At 32.4% G+C, this 22003-nt stretch overlaps 1 protein-coding gene across 2 annotated transcripts in view; it reads right to left on the reverse strand.

Moving 5' to 3' along the window:
• ARL6IP6 (ADP ribosylation factor like GTPase 6 interacting protein 6) overlaps positions 1-22003 on the reverse strand; it is a 111497-nt gene that overhangs the window by 84552 nt on the left and 4942 nt on the right. For both annotated transcript variants that reach the window (XM_023530098.1, XM_011359329.2), the window contains exon 3: positions 13331-13463. In XM_023530098.1, coding sequence (XP_023385866.1) covers positions 13331-13463 — 133 coding nt within the window. The remainder of the gene's footprint in view (positions 1-13330; positions 13464-22003) is intronic.

Below are 22003 nucleotides of genomic sequence, written 5' to 3' on the forward strand. Positions count from 1 at the left end.
ATACCTTAATTATTTTCATTTTTCAGGAATGGAGTACATTTAAAATTTAAGATTCAAATGAATTCAATGATTCTGGCGATTACTTTTGAACCACAAATTAAAGCACTGAATAAGCCACTATCAAAGTTTCAAATAAATTGCCGTTTTTTTTAATGTGAGAGAGATCAACAGATTCAGATAGGTGTCTTTTCATGTTTCATGTTGTTTTTACTCTAGCACTGGTTGACTGCGGACTGAATTACTGTATACTGGACTCCACTGTCTTGAAATCTTTATTCCTTTATCATATTACTCTCTATATTCCCTTTCCTTAACATGTATTCCCACATTTCAGACACACTTTTGTGACAAAATTCTTGCAATTGAAAACAGTATCTTCGTTGCCAACAGATTTTGCTCTAAGCAAAAAGCTCTCTATGCTTACCAGAATAATAAGTTATATTAAGGTCCTGCATTAAGAACCAACTGGCTATTTGTGTCTCAGTAGGAGACAGGATGAGCTAGTTGGTATTAATCTATTTCCCCCTCATACATCTGAGCTGGCTCTTATTTCTCATCCTATCTGTAGCCTATAAATCTCCAATTCCTTAAGAATTTTAAGCTATGTGAGCTGTGGTTGGAGTAGCAGTTCTTTATCTGGAAGCAAAAGTTATTTTCTTCAAACTCAAAATTTTAAAGAAAATACTAAGAACCACTGTATTTCAATTACTTACCAAAGCAATTCCTTTTCTTTCTTTCTTTCTTTCGGAAATACAAAATGAAACAACTTAGTTTGTATTCTTTTGTCCTTGAAATTACTTATTAGAAATTGCTAACATGAAGTTGTATGCATTCCAATGAACTTTATCAGTGTTATTTAAGAAATAAGCATTAGAATTTTAAAGGGAAAGCTTCCCTCCCTGAGAAAATTCTATGTCTCTTATTAGAGAAAAAAACATGCATTCACCCTTAATTTATACTCTAGAAGTTTTTTATTTACTAAATTCTCTTTCCATTCTTTTATTTCACCTAAATTTACAAAATGAATTGTTTGTATCAGGAATTATATAGGATAGAGAAATAAGCAGGAATCAGTATTGCCCTCAAAGATAAATCTAGTGACAGTGTGCTAAGTGTTAAAGTTCTGCAGATAGCATTACTGGAACATTGGGCCTTTGGGCTTACAAAAGAGGAGAGGTTTTAAATAAGAGTTAATACCTGAACTAGAATTGAGTATGAGGAATTTACAGTTAAACAAATAAAAATATGTGCAGAAAAGCAAAGGACAATGGAAGAGTGTGGGAAATGGTTAACAGCTTGGTATGATTAGAATGAAGGACCTAGAAAGCTCTTTCCACTGTGGTTTAATCGTGGCTCTACTATTTACAGGACTGCTGTACCTGAAAATCTAATTCTCCACCTTTCAAATGAGGATGGTAATTCCTCTCTTTAGTGTTCCTATGAATACTAAATACTAAACACTTAATATCATTATAAACATCAGCCATTATTTTTTATCCTTGACCAGTTAAGTACTGAGGGAGAAGGAAGAACTGAAGGAGATGCCATGTTTTTCACCTGAGTTACCAGCTGGATGAAATACTGTTCACCATGGGGAACCCACGAGAAGAAACATGTTGGTGGGAAATGAGAAATAATGAAGTCAATTTTAGGTATGATAAACTGAAAATGACTATGGGACACAAAAGTAAAAATTCCCAGCAAGCAACAGGAAATACAAATGAAAACCAAAATGGAGGTTCTCTGGAGAGAGGATTCTAGGCTAGATAGACTTGAAATCTTCAGCCAGTAAGTAGTAGCTGAAGAAAAGTGATCAACAAGTGAGAAGGAGTGATCCGAAAGCCAGAAAGAAAAATAGTGAGTGGTGTCATAAAAATTGAGAAAGAAAAGCTTTTTAAAAAAGAATGATAAACTAATTCAAAAACTGGATTGAAAAATGAACAATAAGTTTTTTAATTAAGAGGTCTGCAGTCATTTCCAAGAGAAAAATATTAGTGTAGCGGTGACAGCAAGACATCTGTGGCAGCAACTGCAGTCAATGTGGATACAGGGACTAACTCTTCTCTAGTCTTCTAAGATACTAGTTCTTAGATGTGGAGAGAATCAGAACTATGAAGATATTTTCTCTAAAGTGGAGAAACTTGAACATTTAAAAAATATGCTAACAAGAATATTGAAGACTGGATACAAGGGGGAAGGTTAAAAGATATATGAAAAAGGGAACTGCAGGGGTGGGAAAGGGTGGAATCTAGAACCCAAGAAGTAAAGCTAAGTCTGGGCAGGTGGAAGCACATGTCATCCTCTAAGATAAGAGGACTGGACAGAATGATGAGTGTGGATATAAAATAAGTTTGTAATCACGAGAGGGGGAAGGATGGAGGAAGTTCCCTGAAAATGACCCTTCAGTGAAAGTGGAAGTGAAGTCCATTGAAAATGAGAGTGTGATGTGATGAAGATTTGGAATGGCCACAGAAAAAAATAGGAAAGGGAAGGAGATGGATGGATAGATAAATAATGCTAAGATTCTAATTCAGACTATGAAGTTGTGAACTCTGGTTACTCAGATCTTAGTTTGGATGATTCAGCTCTGCCTCGTTACCTTCTTTACATGGAACACCATGGGCACTGGCCTATTTTAGAATGGATTTGAGTTATTCTGCTATTTTAGCATTTCACTAGCTTTGCTCCAGGTCTCTGTCTTGACCTTTTGACCTCTATAATTTGGCAACTTTATAAGCGGAGGAATTTCATATTTATTTTTTGATGACTGGTTAAAGAAAACTAGTTTTTTAATAATTATGACAAAATATAATGTATTTATTTTGGTTTTCCTATTGTAAACTTCAGTTAAAATCATTTTCGTGACACTAACATGTCTTCTACCTTATTTCTGAAACCTGAAAAAGATGTCCCAGACTTGGCAAAGAAGTCACTTATAGACTCACAATCTAAAAGTGAGTAAAATAAATACAATGGGTTTCTAACTCTCATTTATTTTGTTACAATTTTTAACATCCTGATGTTGTAAGCTTTCCTGCTTGTTCAAATAGATAGCTTTAAGCTGACCCTTCATTACTACTTTGCCCTCATTTATCCATTAAAATTCAGTCAATGTTATTAACTCAATAAATGTTATTAAGTTTATTAATTAGGTGTGATGTAATTATTTTTCAATAATAAAATGTGATTTTTAGAAATGTGTGTCATATCCTTAAGGCTATGACACTAACCAATTAGAATGGAACTAAAAGAACAGCAAATACACACATACACAGAGAACCAATTAGAATGGAACTAAATGAACAGCAAATACACACACACACAGAGACCAAAAATTAGAAACTTTTTGTAAGCAATATTTAATTTCAGAGTGCCCTCCTAAAGCAGGGTTGACAAACTATGATATACCTGTCCCGCCATCTGCTTCTTTTATTGGAACACAGCCTCAGTCTTCCTTTAGGTATTGTCTATGGCTGCTTTGGTGCTACAATGGCAGAGTTGAAGAGCTGGGACAAACCAAATGGCCCACAAAGATAAAAATACTTAACCATTTGGCTCCTTACAGAAAAAGTATGTTGATTCTGTCCTAAACCCTTCTAGTCAAAGTGTAGTCCATAGATCAGCAATGCAGTAGCATCACCTGGGAATTTCTTAGGAATTCAGAATCTCAGACACCACCCCAGACATGCTGAATCAGAATCTCTAACTTCAGCTAGATCTTTTGGTCATTCTAAAAGCCTTAAAGAAAATACAGTTATATGTGGTTTAATGACAGGGATACATTCTGAGAAATGTGTCATTAGGTGATTTCATCGTTGCGCAAACATCACTTAAACTAACATAGAAGGTATAGCCTACTACACACCTATTATTCCTAGGCTACAAACATGCACAGTATGTTACTGTACTGAATACTGTAGGCAACTGTAACACAATATTTGTGTGTCAACATATCTAATCACAGAAAAAGTACAATAAAAATACATAAATCAATGTCATTTATTATCATGTATATACTACATATAATTGTATATGCTATGCTTTTATAGGACTGGCAGAGTAGGACTGTTTACATCACCACAAACCTGTAATGTGTTGCACTGTACCATTATGACACATACTACATGACTAGGTGATAGGAATTTATCCGCTCCATTATAATCTTATAGGACCACTGTTGTATATAGGCATACTTCGTTTTATTGAGCTTCACTTTATTGTGCTTCACAGATGTTGAGTTTTTTTTTTTACCAACTCTACCTCAAAATGGTTAGGACTTGTTTTTATTGAGATACTTGCTTTATTGGGGTGGTCTGGAACTGAACACATGATATCTCTGAGGTATGCCTGTAATATGGTCTGTTGTTGACAGAAATATGATTATGCAGTGTATGACTGTATGATGGTCACTATTTGGAAATATATAAATTTGCAAAACATTTCTACGTAGATTATCACTTTAGAAATCTATCCCAATTAACATGAACGTGACAGTTACTGCAGTTTTAAATAACAAAAAGTTGAATACTTAATAAAACTTTTTTGTTTCATTGTATCATGTTCCTAAACAGATTTTATAATATCTTTAAATATGTATTTTAAAGTACCCTGTTCAGATGATATAAAATATTTTTAGAATGACGTGCCAGAGAATAAGATTAAAAGTATCGTATTCGCTAGTGTACCAGATTTTAAAGTATAGTTTACACTTAGATGGAATGATGTATTTTAAATGCATACATACACAAACCATATACATACCTATGCATATAGATATATACAGACACAGGGTTTTATTACTCAAGGTAACTAATACATAAATAATTATGAAAATATGTGCTATGTGATTACTTTTGTAAAAATATAAATATCTGCATGTATATAGATTAAAAAAAAAAATCTAGCAGTATTACCCCCAGTCTGCTAACACTAGTTATTTATTTCAGTTATTTAAATTGAGACTTTGCAGCCTTTCACTTTCAACGTTATGTAATTCTGTGCTGCTTAATCGTGAGCATGTATTAATTCTATAATCATAGAAATATCGATAAGGAGAAATTTTAAACCACAGTGACTATCCTAGCTAATAAATTTCTAAATTATTAAAAAATAGAAAACGCTATTAAAATATAAAGTCATTAGTGATATGACTGTACTGACATCAAGATTTCATGATAAATCCGCGGTAAAGATTATCTGGATAAACATTTACTTTGATGTAAAAGGTGAGGAAAAAAGTGTAAATATGTATACTTAATGTTGAACTGTCATGTATTATTCTTAAAAATACATAGGAGCCGATGGTGAACATTTTGAGCATTTGCTGCACTGCCCCATTGGCCCTGTAATTTGTATTATGAATAAATATCAGTTAAAACACCCACTATTTTAATGAAACAAGTTGATTTATCAATCTACACGATAGTGAGCTTTGTAATAATGGAATTCAAAATTTCAACCTTAAGAGTTTCCTCAATTTAAAAAAGACGATTTTCCTTAGCATTGTATTTCATTTCCTAGCTATACATACTTCTCTGGTCCTACTTCCTTTTCTGCAGCATAAGGATGATGTACATGATCTGTTTAATCCCTCTGGATCTCAATTATGCAATTTATGCCTCCATATGTACACTAAAGTCTTTTACCTAAAATTGTTCCAACTAGAGATTTTAATTGAGTCACAATCCTGTGTTTTGCCAGTGCAACAGTAACTAACGTAATGACCTACGGGCACTGAAAGATCCTAAGGATAAGCAAAATTCTTTAAAATGAAATTACGTATCTATACATTTTAAATCTCTCTTATTGTACTACGATTCCCTGAAAACCAATCAGACAGAAATAAAGGGATATCTGGTTGGATGAAACTGCATATTAACCTATAATTCTCTTTACTTACATATAGCAGTCACTTGGTTGCAAATTGAAGAATGTCAGACATGTTAATTTTTTATACACCAGCGTGTAGAGATAGAAAAATGTCTGAGGATATTCTACATGTGCTGGACACTACCTTGATTAAACAAAGTCCTTATTCACTAGGAAGTTAAAGCAAACAGTATAAAAGGTACAAGCAAAATGGAATTCCCAAACCTTTAAATTCCATAAGTCGGTTAAAAAAGGAATTTTTTTAAAAGAAAGTGACAGTTTTGTTGCCAAAAAGAAAGTCTGAAAACCACTACCATCTACTATCAGCATTATTTCACAAAAGAAAGAGCAACGGAATAAAATGTCAAGATAAATGACAGTTACCCAAGAAAAGATAACTGGCAAACAGTGGTAGGCCATGGTCAAAAGTCTAGCTTGAAAAAATCTCAATTAAGAAAAGAAAAGGAAAGAAAAGCTGTAGGACCATGTCTGCTTTATCATCTTATATATCTGTTGCTTTAACTAGTAAATTTAAACTTATTCCCTATGAGGGTACATATTGTTTTTATCCCAGTTTAGAAGGGAGGAAATTAAGGCTCAGAGAGATGCTGACTTGCTCAAAAGTTCTGCTGTACATAAAGTAGCCTGAATTCAGAAGCCACCTCTTATGATTTATAAGTCCTTTCTAATATACCATGCTGACTCTTATAAAGACAAAATAGCTGAATACACAGAAAGGGTTCCAAGCACAAAACTAGTAAGTGCTATCTTACAGGTATTTCTTATCAGTGCTGTTCTGTGCATATGGACACCTGCGCCTTTTCAGAAGCCCACACATAACACATTGAAAATTAGCATAAGTAGACGTCATAGTGAACAGGTACAAACACTCACTAGCTGTGTTACTTTATAAAAACAACTCAGAAATCAAGAATAGTTAATAAGATTTCTTACAGTATTTTGTTACAACTATTTAAGTCTCCATTCTGAACAGTAATGGAATATATTTTATATGTATTTTAACCCTTAACTTCAAGAAGCCACAGTGCAGTTATTAACAGCGACAACATTGCAACTGATGGCTCCAGTCCCTAGATAATGAAACTTCATGATACTCAAATATAAAGGCCTAGTTCTTGACCTATCTCTTTTGTCAGTAGCTTTTCTCTTCTACTGCAATTAGCCATCTGGCATCTGTTTCATTAGTCTTTGGCAAGAAAGAATCTGATCTGAACAAAAGGCAGCTTTCCAAAATCTGTATAAAAGAGTAGTAGAGACCATTTATTGCGTTCTATGTTAAATCTAGCATGCTTGGAAAAGAAACTTCTAATTTAAATACTAACTCGCCCACTTTTCTTGACCTCTGTGACTTATATTATTGCACAAGACCTTTAACTCCTTTTCCATAATATTACTATTCTATTTGTATTGTCTTCTTAATCTCCAATAATTAAAGCCCCCAATGTCAAGAACAAGTTAGAGAAAACCCTTTAATAGCAGAAAAATAAACTGAATGTTGAATAGAAAAATATCATAATACAGCAATGCCAATCCTAAATCCCGAATTTTCCAGAAAATTCATGTTAAATATTATCACTGTCTACTTCCTTTTTATAACACTCGTAACAACAAACACATTCACACACAAATGTAATGAAAATTTAAATATTTCAGCTTCTGATTACAACCAGAACACTTTACATGGGAAATAACACATCCAAGAGAATATCAGATCACATGTGTTAAATTTTAGTCTGTAAAATAGTTAACCAAAAACAGTTTACCTAAAAGCAATTCAAACAAAAACCAACTGTTCCCTTTTCTTTCTCACTTCTAATTTAGTTTGCAGATTTCAAACAGCATTGTAAGGCAATACAATTTTTTAAAAAACAAGCCTATATAGAAATAAATTTAAATTAGAAGCATGTGTTTTTTTAAATTGAGTGTTGCTATTTAGCAAATATCATTTGTTTGGAAGAAAGGAAGAAATAGAAAGGTGGATAACTCACAATAGTCCAGACTAAAAAGACCAAAAGCATGAGGAACGTAGCAGATAGCTCCTGATTAGTATATTAACTATGAAATACTATAGATTGCCAATCGAATTCTAAAGATTATGTATTATGCACGCTTTAGTGAAAAGATGCTACTCTTCACCCTACCACATTCTTAGAAATCATGACTTAACACCTGCATTTTGACAATGAACCCCACATCAAATAAGCCATAAATACATTTAAAAGCAGATACCAAATTTCTAACTTTTCTCACCATATAAAACAGTGAATTTATGCTTAGTTCTATAAATTGGCCACCCAACTATTCCTTCCTATTAGCTTCATTTTAGTAAATATACAAGTGTGACTATTTGAGGCACCTAAAACTAAAACTGACTTAAAACTAAAGAGTCGATTTATAATAAAAATGTAGTATTTTTGCTTGATTTCTGGTAATTCAAAATGGCTACTTGAGAGATGATTTTGAGGGCTTAGGTCTCTTTCAAATATTCCTATAGCAAAAACATATTCAAAATTGTTAAACTGAAAACAGAATTTGCTTACGGTTGAGATAATTCTTTTTAAAATTCATCCTATCCTCAAAAAGACTCATCTTCAGCTGTAAAATTCAAGATGACAAATCTCTTACAACAGAAGTCAACAGAGGATTTATGAAGAAATAAAACATTCTCCAAAATTTACAACACTGTGACTGCAAGACATGCTATTTCTACAATATTTCTCAACAGGGCAAAACTATTTAAAATCGGTTTCTCAACAAGTGATTCAATAACCCAAGCTTTGAATTCAGATATCCATTCACCAGCAATCTTATTTTTACATAACCTTTGACCAGCATAAGATTAAAATTTGAAATTTCTAGTAGCACTTGATTTCTATAATATAGTTAACACCTATCTTTAATAACTGTAAATATAAGCACTGATTATTTTCCTCCTTGGAAATAAGTCACTGTGGGTATTTCCACTACAAAATAATAGTCCTAGCCCTACAAAGTTAACTTCTTGGCTTGAAAGTTATAGGAGAACATGCTATTAAATTTGAACTTTGATCTATATAATGAGCATTTTTTTACACCAGCAACAAGACTCTTATAATTACCACTATTGATTGAAATTAAGTGACATCTTTAATTTCTTTAAAAATGATGGTCCTTTACCTCTGAATCTACATAAAAGTACTATAAGGTAGACAAATTTAATGACTTATTTCACTATTTTTCATACCATTGTTACTAAATATTTTGATTCTTAATTACAAGATTAATGAGCTTTTCTACACTTGCTTTTGCTAGACCCACCACTTATATTATCATTTTTTCACTAAATTTCTAGACTATAACACTTCTTCCCTAGGTGGAACCTATTAGAATCATTGAATGGAGGTTTTTTTAGCAAGCTGAGTAACTATAAAACCTGCAGCTACATCACTGCCCACTAGATGGGGCGTGTGCACAGGTAATGTGAAATGAGAGCGGTTTGAAGCAGAGAACAAAGACAAGATGTTAAGGTAAGATTTTGATTGGATTTGGCAAAATTGCATGGAGAAAACTGCCACATAGCAAAATCTCAGAGAGTGCCTTTAACTGTCAATAAAAAAGATGCTGTTTCAATTGGTGAAATTCCTCCTGCTGACTCATTTCATAATGCAGAGGAGATGGGTTAGATAGGAAAAATGAAGCTTCAAGGCACAAATCCTATCCATACCTAACTTTCCCCCCAATCAGGAGGACTTAAATAAAAGTTCTAGTACTGCCACCAGCCCAGCCAACAGAAAAAACTCCAAGATTCTTTCAAGTTCTGGGTTCTCTCTGAATGTAGTATCTTTGCATGAGTAAGTCACATACTTAGATGTATTAACTCTTAGAAACTATAATTAAAGGAGATCATCACAATATGAAATACTGATTACATACACACTGGTATGTTTGCCTGCTTGGAAATCTTTGACCAAACCCAATGAATAACATGAGAAAACTAATGAGAAGTGAACTGGATATGCTGATTAAGTAGTGTAGCAGAGCAGGACAATAAATTTAAAGTAGTGAGAAGTGGAAAATACCTAGATAGGTACTCCAAGGACTCTAAAGTTGCTGCCTCTGCCTCTTGTTTTTTAACACTGCAACAGATTTTCAGAAACAACTAAGAAAATAATTTATAAGTATAAAGGATCCAAATATACACACAAAAAGATTGCTTCCTAATAAAAGTTTGTATATGTGACTCTGCCGTGTACCTTTTAACTCAGCAAAGTTTGCAAAGTCAACATGACAACTATTTTTTCTTAAAAATCTGCTATGTGAAGTCCATTAAGTACTTGTCTGAAAACATACCTTGCAAAGTTCTTTAACTATCTTGTATTTCCTAAAGGTCTTGTACTTATGTAAATAAGTGTAAGTTTCTAAGTTATATCTGTTATGGATTATGTTTGCCTCCCTACCCCTCAATTCATGTCAAAACCTTACCTTCCAATGTGATAGTATTAGGAGGTGGGGTCTTTAGGAAGTAATTAGGATTAGATGAGGTCAGGAGAACAGAGCCCTCAGAATGAGAGCCTTGCTTCCTCTGTCTACTCTACGACTTGTGAAGATATAGTAAGAAGGCCATCTGCAATCCAGAAGATAATCCTCACCAGAACCTGACCATGGTTGCTCAATCCTGGACCTCTAGTCTTGAGAACTCTAATAAATTTGTTGTTTATAAGCCACCTGGTACTTTGTTATGGCAGTCTGAATTAAGATAATATCTAACAAATATAGGAGAAATATGAAAAATAAAATGAACACATGGATTTTATTTCTAATCTCCACTCCTCTACTAAATTATTGATCCAAATTGCTGATTTCATTAAATGCTTCATCTAATATTCTCTAAATATCAATATATGTTATTTTTTCTTCCCTTGGTAGTTTATGTTTCCAGAGAAACACAATTGATAGCCACAGTTAGCAGTCTTCTCAACTTTTTTCCATTTCTAATTAGTTTGTTAAAGTAGCCCACTATTTTAAAGGAAAGCATAAGATTGCTTTTTAAACAAACCAATTAAACAATTATTTTACTCTTCATGTTTGATATTCATGAAGCCAGAATTAGGGAATATTTTTAATAACAATCCTAACCTTTGGAAAAATAAAGAGAAAACCTTCTTCATTTTATGATGTGCTAATTATCTTGCCGTTTTTTAGTTTCTAATTAGTTAAATAGATCCCTATTTAATACATTTTCTTAGAATGTAGCTATCATTTACATTAGATTTCCCTTTAAAAAATAAGTTTATATATATGATTGTATTTAAAGCATATTTAAAATATTAAAAATCCAAAAGAAACAATAGAAATATGTCTCAAAATAATGTTAAACAAAAATTAATTACAAAAAAAGAAAAAATGAAAAAAATGAATAAAAAATTACAAAACAATATGTCTATAGTGATTCCAATTTCACTTTTTAAAATATGCAAAGAATGGAAAACTATACATCAAGATGTTGGCAGTCATTATCTCTGACTATGAGTTTTTCTATTATTTTTCTGTTTTTTAAATTTTCAGCAAAGAGCTTACATTACTTTTATATAGTCAGGGAAAATATTTATATTAAAATCAGTTTATTTTAGGTAATAAATGAATATATAACCTCTTATAAAAATATTTTTATAAAAGTGTGATGCTGTAGATTAATAAATATATCAATCTGATTTCTTAGAAAATAAAGCTTGAAGATTTCAACTTTCTCAAAAGGTTGAGAAGTTGTTTCCCTGTACAAGCACTCACTCTACTGGTGACACAGAGAATATACTTCTGACATTTCTGAAGTCATTGCATTATTTTCTACAAGCACTAGAGGGCACGGTTTTCACTATAAAAATTTCACCAATTATCACTATATTATATGCCATTTTTTGGTCTGGTTTCTGTTACTATGTAATCAACTATCATTCTATTTATCATATGCCTTTTTTGGACTGTGCTTATATAAACATAATAATTTTAAATTGCAGTTTGACTCCTGAGATATATAATAGCTAATTTATCATACAATTTATCACTACTTTTATTTTGAAAGGAATTCAAATATATATGTGCGTGCATACAATGCATACATATTTCAAAACTATTTTCTAGGATGTATTAACAAACATGTCATCTAAGTTTCTGATCTGACACTATCTCATATTAAAATTAAATGACTACTAAACACATTGAAAATTGAGGTTCATCATTACTGGTTCTAGTTTAATAAAAAGGGAAAAGATAATTTTAAGAAATTATTTAAATGCCCTCAGAATTCCACATCTTTAAGAGAACACTGAAATGCTTTTCTCTAACTCCAAAAGCTTCCAACATCTATAAGGCTTACGAATTCTGGTGGTGATAGAAGAAAACTGAGAGGGAAAAGACATTACAGATGTAAGAGCAGCAACAGTAGTCATGACATCTCAAAACTAGATGGGATTTTTTAGGGTTGCCAAGGTAGTAATGTGATATGTGACTACAGTGTAGGGTACACCAGAGAAACAGATGAAGCTGAAAAAGTAGAGTAGAGTAAAAGCTGGGGGAGGACTGTTGAGCTATACTTGGGAGATGGACTTTATTTTAAAAAACAGAAAAGTCACTGAAGACTTTTAAACAAGGTAGGACAGGAAGTATCATTAATATTAAACTTCGTTATTTACAGAGTTCCTCTCAACAGATTTTCTTATTTGATCTCCACAAGCTGTCTAGGTGGGCTAGAGCTGGTAGTTAACAACTATAATAGAATACATTAATCTGATAACATACATATCTTTAACAATTAATTTTCTACTCTTCATCTTTTCCCCACCCCACCTCAGTTTGTAGTATAATGCAGAGGTCTTAGATGCTTTTATTTGGAAACTTATATTTAAAACCTGAGCTTTCCTGGCATAAATAAACTAAATTAGAAAATTGCCTACTGAAACTTTTGAAACACAGATAATAGAGACTGCTATGAAATGAATCTCATCTGGTCTAGACATATAAATTGAGTACCATAAATGCTTGCTAATTATTACACAAACTTTAAATATGAGGGGAAAGTCCAATCCAATTATTAAGCTGTTATAAATCTCACCATTTATACATGACTCTAGTAAAACTTACACAATGCTGATATCGATTTAGCCTTCATAAACTGTTTTAAATGAAATTCCATCCCCAAAGGACAAATAGCCACCTTACTTCTTGGATCATTTCTGGAATTTCATTTTTTTAAAAACCATTACATTATCTATATATGAAGTTTAAAATATTCTTCTCCATATATCTAAAGGCTGAGCCAAGCTAAAAACCTTACGTCACTGTATTTTATAAAGACTGGGGCCTCAACATATCTCCTAAATAAGCAGCCTCTTGCTTCTATTTATTTTAGCATTTTCGTCAGTTAGAATGGGTTAAAAAAGAGACAAGAAGAAACAAGTATACTTACTTGAATCTAGCAGGTGAAAGGGGAGTAGGAGGAAACATTCCTGGTTCAAAAGAATCAAAGTAAGTCACTGTCCAAGAAAAGCTGCAGCAGGAGAATCCGGCAATTAGGGATATTATAAGTAGAGTCCAGAATCCTTAATGGGAAGAGGGGAAAAAACTCAAATTATTAACACCAAAGCAATTTAAATTAAACCAGTATCCTCATGTTCAGATCATGTGTATTTCTTAACTTCTGAATTATATATAAATGATAACAGATTTGAGCTTAGTATAAGCTAGCCCATGTAGAAGTATAAAGCAAAACTAGAAATCCTACCACTGAATATTTTAATTCAATTATAATTTAATATGTAGAAAAGAGATCAAATTCAACTTAACAATCTAACTCATGTTCAGTTTTATAAAATCCAACTATAGAAAAAAATGGTTAAAAAACTTCACTGTTAAAAAGCCTTGACATCTTTCATTTGACTTTGTGAATTAGCCTTCTTTTATTACTTTGCACTAAGTGGTTCTTTTCTTTCCATACCTCGCACTTTTGACATATGAATCAATTTTAGAGTGTCTACTCTTTACACCTTTTGTATGAACATGATAAACTTAATATGTTTCTTTAACACTGCTCAGTATATGAACAAAAGTTAACTCCTAATTTATAAATGGGTTAGGATCCAAAATTTTATTTTCAGTTAGGATCAAAAATTTTATTTTGACCTGCATTTTCTCAAATAAATCAAGCCAAAGCATGATACTATATGGAGGGAAAAGAAGGAGAAAGGGTTGACAAATGGAAGGATGAAGGAAATAGACACAGTTAACAACAGAGGGAATAAATTAATTTGAAGGTGTTTAAAAACACAAACTGCCTCCTTATGAGTTTACTAGGCCACCACTACTTGTCCCAGTAGCACAAGAAGGCAAGGTTGAGAAGACTACAGTAGAGAATAACTTATGAATTACCAAATTTCCTGGCTGCACAAAATTGCACAACCAAAGATGCATTTTAGCAAGAAGCACATAGGAAATAAATGCACTGGACTATTTATAAACCATTTGAAGCCCACTAACAGACTGATAAAACTGCTAGAAGAAAACTCAGCGCAATGAAGCATGAAGAAAAACTGTGGCAAAGTATTTTTTGAAAGATTAATTTTTTTTCTCCAGATAGTTCCTTTCCTTTACCCACTTTTAAAGAGATAATGTATTTCACATTCATTGCCCCAGAAGGATGTGGCAAAGAAGAAAGAAGAACTAGCCTGAATGCCTCTTCAGTTTTCATGTTAAAAAATAATAAAGGGAACTAGGAGGATATATATATAAGCAGGAGGTTGATAAGCACAAAATGTTTTGAATAGACAGCAAGAATGAGTTGACTGGGTTATAGATAAAATGTGCAAAACAGTGAGAAAGAGAATAAGGGATTTCTCTAAAGGTGACAGAGTTCTCTGGTTTGAAGAATGCAGGTTATTTGTGTGTGTTTACACTTGTGTGTATATATAGGGAGAGGATAGTTCTGCTAGGTTTTCCTGGCAGCCATCAAGAAAAGGTCCCCCAACACTAGACAGGGATAATAGCTGTGTACAGCATCTTGGCAGGTGGGCCCAGTGCCAAACTTGTAGATGCCTCTGTCCTGAGTGGGTCATAGAAACAGCAGATGGCTGGAAGGTGCTATATCTGAAAGGCCATCCTAACCAGGATGCAAGATGTTTTAGCAGTAACTCATTTCAGCAAATGAGTACTAGATTACAACCCTATCCCAGTATCCTGGCACAGTGCCAGCCTCTACAACTTTAACCCGACCTAGCACTGGGTAAACTGAAACTTTAAAGACTGAGGTACAACCTTCCTGCCAACTCAGTGAGACAGGGGACCATCATAGAAACTATAAGATTGCTTAGTGTACAACCACAACTTAAGGGTGACTACGGTGCCAAATAGCTATTATTTGTTATTATTTAGATGAATACCTCTAAAGAAGAAAAAGAACTGACAAGTCTACTTTGAGTTTAACGTAATACATAAGTCTGCAGAACAAAGATGGTAATTAAAAAATGAATATCTGTTTGAGTACTGTGGAATGAAGGAAACTTCTAAGTATCTAAAAATGAGAAAGACACAAAATAACATTAAAAAGTAACAAAACGTGAGGCTTTCTAAAGTCTATCAGGCTTTTTCACTCAGGTGCTTTAATACAACGTCTATCAAATTTAAGACAAAAGCATTATTGAGTTTTCAAAAATGACTACTATTATACAATCTAAGTGCTTGCCTCACTTTGGACATTTTATATTCATTTGAACTAATCAAGTCACACCACTGATAATAGTCAGGTCACAATGATAGGGCTAAAACAGTACATTGTAATGTACTAGAAGTGCTAATGCTTCTGAAAATAATTCAATTCATTTATGAACAAGCAAAAAGCCACAGAAGCTGACAACTCTCAATAATTAAACTGTAACAAGACTGTGAGCTAAAAATTCAACTAATGTTTTGTAAACCCTTTTACCAAGAGTTAACATAATTTTTAAAAGGTAAAAAAGCATGTAAAAATTAAAGTCTTCGTTCCCCAATTCACCAATTCCACTCCTAAAAGCAATCAGCTAAGCGTTTGTTGTACATCTTTTCTAACTTATAAATGTCTAAGTAACATAGAATATATGGAGCTAACTGTGAACAAATAATACATAAAGATGTATATATATATTTAGTTTATTTTCCACAAATGTGATTCTCATCAGAAAAATTGTCCTATTCTACACTTTGCTTTTTTCACACAACAATATTGGGGACCTTTAATATCAGTACATATAGCCACAATTCCATTGCATATTTTTATTATTTCAGTTTTTCACTATAAAAACAATGTAGCAAATAACATTTTTGTACTTAATTATGTGGTTGCATAAGGATATCTGTAACAAATTTCTGGAGAACTGCTATGTCAAAAAATATAAGCCTTTAAATAAGTGCATACATTCTTCTTTCTTCTCTATAGTTCGATTTTCATCAATTGATAAAGTGATGAAAATTCACATTTTCCACCAATTAAAGTCTCTTGGACTCAGTGTTTTCACCCAAAGCAAAGATGAGAGTAGGTGGGAAACTCCTACTCCAATTCCTTTGTTGGAGTTTTGTATTCTTTTATTTGGTATATTTTGTTTGGTATATTCCATTTTTCAAAATAAGTGATTTTGGTTTCAAAGTATAGTTAGTTTTCTAAAAATATGCTGGCAGCTTTCAGTATTTCTATAAAAGCTTCCAGCAAAGAAAGATTATTATGTGTTCTAAATATTTTCATTTTATTTAACAATTTCAAGTTTAAAGGGATGAGGTGACTTTCAGAAGTTTTATTAAGTCCACAATGTGGGGGCAGAAGCTTACATATAGTATATGTAAGCAGAAATAACCGGGAAAAGAAAACAAAAACAAAAACCTCCTATATTCCCATACTGGGAAAAATTTCTTATTAAAACATTGTTATACAACCAATTATACATCTTCATAAAAATTATTCCTACCATAATAATGGGACTAAATGTGACAGCACACTGATAATTTCCAAGTCTAATTTTAGAGTGACTGACATTTGGAATGTTTAAATAAACTAGTATACTATGAAATACAATGCAGTAATGAAAAAGAATGAGGTACATCTATGTATAGTAATACAGAATCAACTCTAAGACATTTCAGTGGAGCAGCAGAAAATGTATGATTCCAATTGTTTTTTCTACAACAGTGACTAAACTACATATTTTAAATCATCATGTCTATATGTAAATGAACACAAAAACATCTGAAAATATACACAAGTAGATTACTGGCAACCTTTAACTGTTGGATTTTTTTCCTAGTGAAACTATATTACTTATATAATTAATTTATGAAAATTACAAATGAAAATTAAATTAACATTTCACTAATTTTAAAAGCTGTAAAACCTATAACCAGCTGACTACTAACGAAAGTTTAGATGTACTCATGCATGAAACTGATCTAACGAAAGTTTAGATGTACTCATGCATGAAACTGATCAGTAATTTTTGAATGTTTATGCAAGCGAATTTTTCTAACTTTATCAGATTCTAAAGTAGTCTAACTTAGGAGGATGATAGAAATATAAATAATTTAGTGTTCTCTCTAAACTAAATCACATTCTATCAATAGCCCAAGTCTTCAAATCCTTTGAGCACTGTGTTTCTCTACATGTCAACACAGAAAGCTGGACAGCCTTGGATCTTCAAACTTATTATCTCTAAGTGCAGAATCAGAGGAAAGGGGTCTTTCCTCCCCTGCCAGCCACCTGACCACACAGTGGGTGCATACTAGATACATTAGTAAAGGTCTCCACCCAACTGTCTGCAACCTGCAAGACAACATGTAGCAATTCTATACCCCTTTCTGCTGAAAAAAAAATAAGTGGAAGAGGACATTCTGACAGATGAAGTTACTGAAACTTGAATAATAAATAACATCTGTAGTTTCCAACCATGTTAAATCATCAAATTCACATGGGAAACTTTTAAAAAACTTTTATTATGGACAATTTCAAAAATACATGAAAGTAGAGGAAGAGTACAACAAAACCCCATGTACCCCATCACTCACGTTTGAATAATAAACTCACGGCAAATCTTATTAAACCTATATTCTCCTCTGAAGTTTATAATCTTCATTTTACTAGGGAAAACTGTCATCACTGTCATCTGGATCCAACTTAAGTCTGTGATGAATAATTTACAGAAGAATAAAAAGATGGTGAAAAAAACTTTGTTAGAAAGTTTAACAAGTAACAGCAAATGCAAATTTTTATTCTGAATTTCCCCTGTTTTAAAGCTATACTACTAGTAAGACTAAAGTAAAAAATATGACAAAATTTAGAAAAGGATATGTTCTTTGAGTGCAAATAATTGCTTGCTTCATGCTTACACATCAATCTGAAACATAATCATCTTATAAATACTGATAATTGGTTACAGCTTATCATTAGTTTTGCCTTTCCTTTTTGTACTTGCATTACCAAAACATAATACTTGAAGGAAGTTTTTAAATCTTTCATAACTTATTTTGATAAAGAGAGGGCAATCACTCGCTTTCCTCCATAATTTGCAAATCACTTTCATTTTTAGATTTATAAAAAATCTGAATGATCAAATGATTTTTTTTTCATTTCTTTTCGATCATCTGCCTTTAGCATCTATCCACTAACAAACAATAGCAAATTAATTAGGCCACACGGGCATCATAAAAGATGAAAATACTGTCATATATCCTTTGAGCATAAGGGGAAAGTTCGTGTTTCTGTCGTTAAGACCTTTGTGCTGAATGACTGACTGGAGGAAAGTACTATATTTTTCTGAAAAGAGCCAGGTAGTAAATAATTTCAGCTTTGCTTGACATAAGGTCTCTGTCACAATTATTTTATTCCTTTTAGCATAGTTGAGAATAATTGATGAGCAATATTAAAATGATTCCTAATACAATAAAATAGCAAAATGTTATGAAATGTTTAATTTGATAACAATAGTCTTAGATTAAGTATTTTCTGCTAAAGGCAATTCTATTTTCCTTATGTACTTATTTCGGGTTTGCCTTAAATAAAAGATCATTTTATTACATCTTATATTAAGACTAGGAAAAAAATGCAAAAATTGAAAATAGGACTAAAGCATAAAATGTGACAAAATTTAGAAAATGTGAAAGATGCAAAAGCCAATGTGTATAAATGAAGCAATACACTGTTGTATGTAATTAGTGTAATCAATTTGGCTAGAGAATAACCTTTATGAGGAATGACTGGAATGTGATTTTAACTAAATAAACTTGTTTTATTTTATGAATCTCTCTGAAAAACAGGCTTACGGTAGAGTTCTCAAACTAGCTGACAGTATCAATAATACCTCTCTGGTTAGACTGCCTCACTAGTAAATATAAGCATTACAATAGCCTAATTCTATTAGACATTAGGATCAATTAACCCCCCAAATGCACGGATACCATGTTCATTAAGAATCTTTGGGGGGAAAAAAACTATAAATAGGGCTTCCTCAAATATTTCCGTCAGAGAAACAAAAATGACAAGACAATGGCAGTCTTAGCACCTTTGGAAATTAGGTTTCTTAACCGGCCTTTCGGTTTATATATTGTTTCTTATTAGTATGTTGGCAATTAGTCAACTCTGAAGGATTTTACTCTTAACCCATTTTTAAAAAATGAGATTCTGGCCCTACAAAGGTACTTCTCCAACTGTGGTGCATCAGCATTACCTAAAAAAAAGGAAGATTACTGGGCCCCATCCTGGGCTGAAAGGAAATCTAGAGGTGCTTTTCCTAAGAAAGTCTAAGTGATTCTTACACATACCAAGGAAAATCATTACTATAATCTGCTCTTACTGAGCTGTACCAATTTTAGACTAGAATTAAATTGTGATAAAAAAAAAATTTGCAGTATGTAAAATTTTTATCTGTCTAGAGAGAACTCTTTCGTGGTAGAGTAGTTACTGTGCTCACATTATTTGTTTCTAAAGACTAACTACTTTCAAAGAATTGTGGCAGTTTGCAATAAAATTTAAACATGAGTCATTAAAATACAGAGATAACATGTATGGTGAATAGTTAATTGTGACAAAAAAACAATGGATAATACACAAAACAATCAAATAATACATTTAGCTATGAGGTTTCCAGTAAATAAGGTAAAATTAATACAATAAAATACAACAAAGTCAGTATCATCTGATAAAAGGCCGCATTCTGCTTTTTCTGCACAATGAACAAATTCAAGTTTTTATTAAAGATTCTGGTTTCTACATGTGAAAACTTTTATATTTACTATAAAAAGGTAAGGATATAATTTCACAGGCATTTCCTATGGTGTAAGCTAATGCACAATCTTTCTGATATCTAAGTTAATCAACCCAGGGCTGATTTGCATGCAAGTCAAAGATTTAGAAACAACTGGTCTATTCTTTACAACTATCAGCTGTCTCAAGTGCATTTTTAACCAGAGGCAAGTTGTCAATTCAAAACATTATTCTGTGAAGACATTAATTTGTATTTTTCTCCCAACAGGTGAGCATTCCAGCTTAGAACAATATAAGTGCAAGTGTTACCTCAGTCACCTCAACCTTGTAAAAGCTTAATCATTTTGGCACTGCATCTGTGAAACAGATTTTTAAGATTCCTATTATCTTGCTAGAGAAAAACATTCCCTATCACACCTGTTATAATGTGTATTTGCTATAAATTAAACTAACTTTAAAATTAACCCCCAGGACATTAATGCAACTGATTGAATTAGTCCATTAGGTAATGTTGAAGATATTCTCCATTTGGCCACTGGAGCATTGGTTCAAAAAAAAAAAAAGGATCTTTTTTGAGGCATTTGTTTAGTGATGCTTTTGATTTTTGCCCTAAAGATATAGCAGTTTCTCTTGACTCCTCAGAATGTTCCTGAATCTTGAAAGTGAATTCATGTCATTAGCAAAGACTTAAATAATGATCTTCCTGTTTGCTGTCAAGTAAGTACAACTAAAAGCAACACGACTAACTGGAAGTGGAAAACCAAGCAGGGCCATGACAAGTGCTATTCATTCTTTTCATAAATGTGAATTCTTGCCAACTTTTAAATAGCAAGTTAGAATTCATGCCTAGTTCATATGATTGTTTCTACTGCATCAAAGTTGAACTATCAATAAATGCTATAAAAGCCTCCAAATCTTGGCTGTTTTTAGAGATGAAACAGTATAATATACACTGATAAAATGAGTAACTAAAAAAATTCATATTTCCTTATGCAAGAAATTGAGAAGAGCACAGACAAGTTTTCAGGGAACTTTCTAATTTGTTTGTAACTTGAAGATAAAAGTTTCCCCTTCTGCAAAATCTGGTAGACTATACTTTGTATCATCATTAGGCCTTGAAGAGGTAGATTAAATAGTTCGCTAAGACTGGGGGAAGGGGTAACATGCAAGATAGGATCGCAACCATTTTTTTTCCAATTCAGAGTGAGTACTCAAATAACTTACAGCAAACAGGATAAATATACCAAAGATCCGAACTCTTCAAAATCATTTTGGCAGAGAGAAATAAATGCAGTTTAAATAACCCCTGGTTTTTCACTAGAAACCTGTAAATATAGCATTCAACATTCTACAGAAACTCAGGTCTGACTCTTTCTTAGTCATCATTAACCTGTGCAAGTATGTCCAATGCTTTTTGCATTTTTTAAAAACCAAGTGGATTATAAGGAGATGTGAACTTAGTTTTGAGGTCTGCTTAAGACATTATCTTTGCTAAGTTTGTAAGGAAGTCTTTTTGTTTTTAATTTCCGGGAAGAGGTACAGGGAGACTTTTCCAGAAGGTAACTAGAAAATGTTAAGTATTCTCTGGGTCTCTGTCACATAGAGTTGTGTTCAAAACACATTCACTCCTACTTATTGTGTGGTATACATACATACATATACACACATACCCTACACGTGTAAAAAAAAAATCTAATAACTTACTACACATATTTAACTGAAAAGAATAAGACTGAATCAATTGTATAAGGAACTATGTCAAGTAATTTATCCAAAATTTTGTATAGTTTAAACCTGATCTGGAAAACAAGTAAGCTCAAAATCAAATCAAGTGACAATTAAATCCATACCTAATAGTCCAGTGTCTAT

The sequence above is a fragment of the Pteropus vampyrus genome, unplaced genomic scaffold (genome assembly GCF_000151845.1).
Source record: "Pteropus vampyrus isolate Shadow unplaced genomic scaffold, Pvam_2.0 Scaffold2, whole genome shotgun sequence".
In the NCBI taxonomy this organism is placed as follows: Eukaryota; Metazoa; Chordata; class Mammalia; order Chiroptera; family Pteropodidae; genus Pteropus; species Pteropus vampyrus.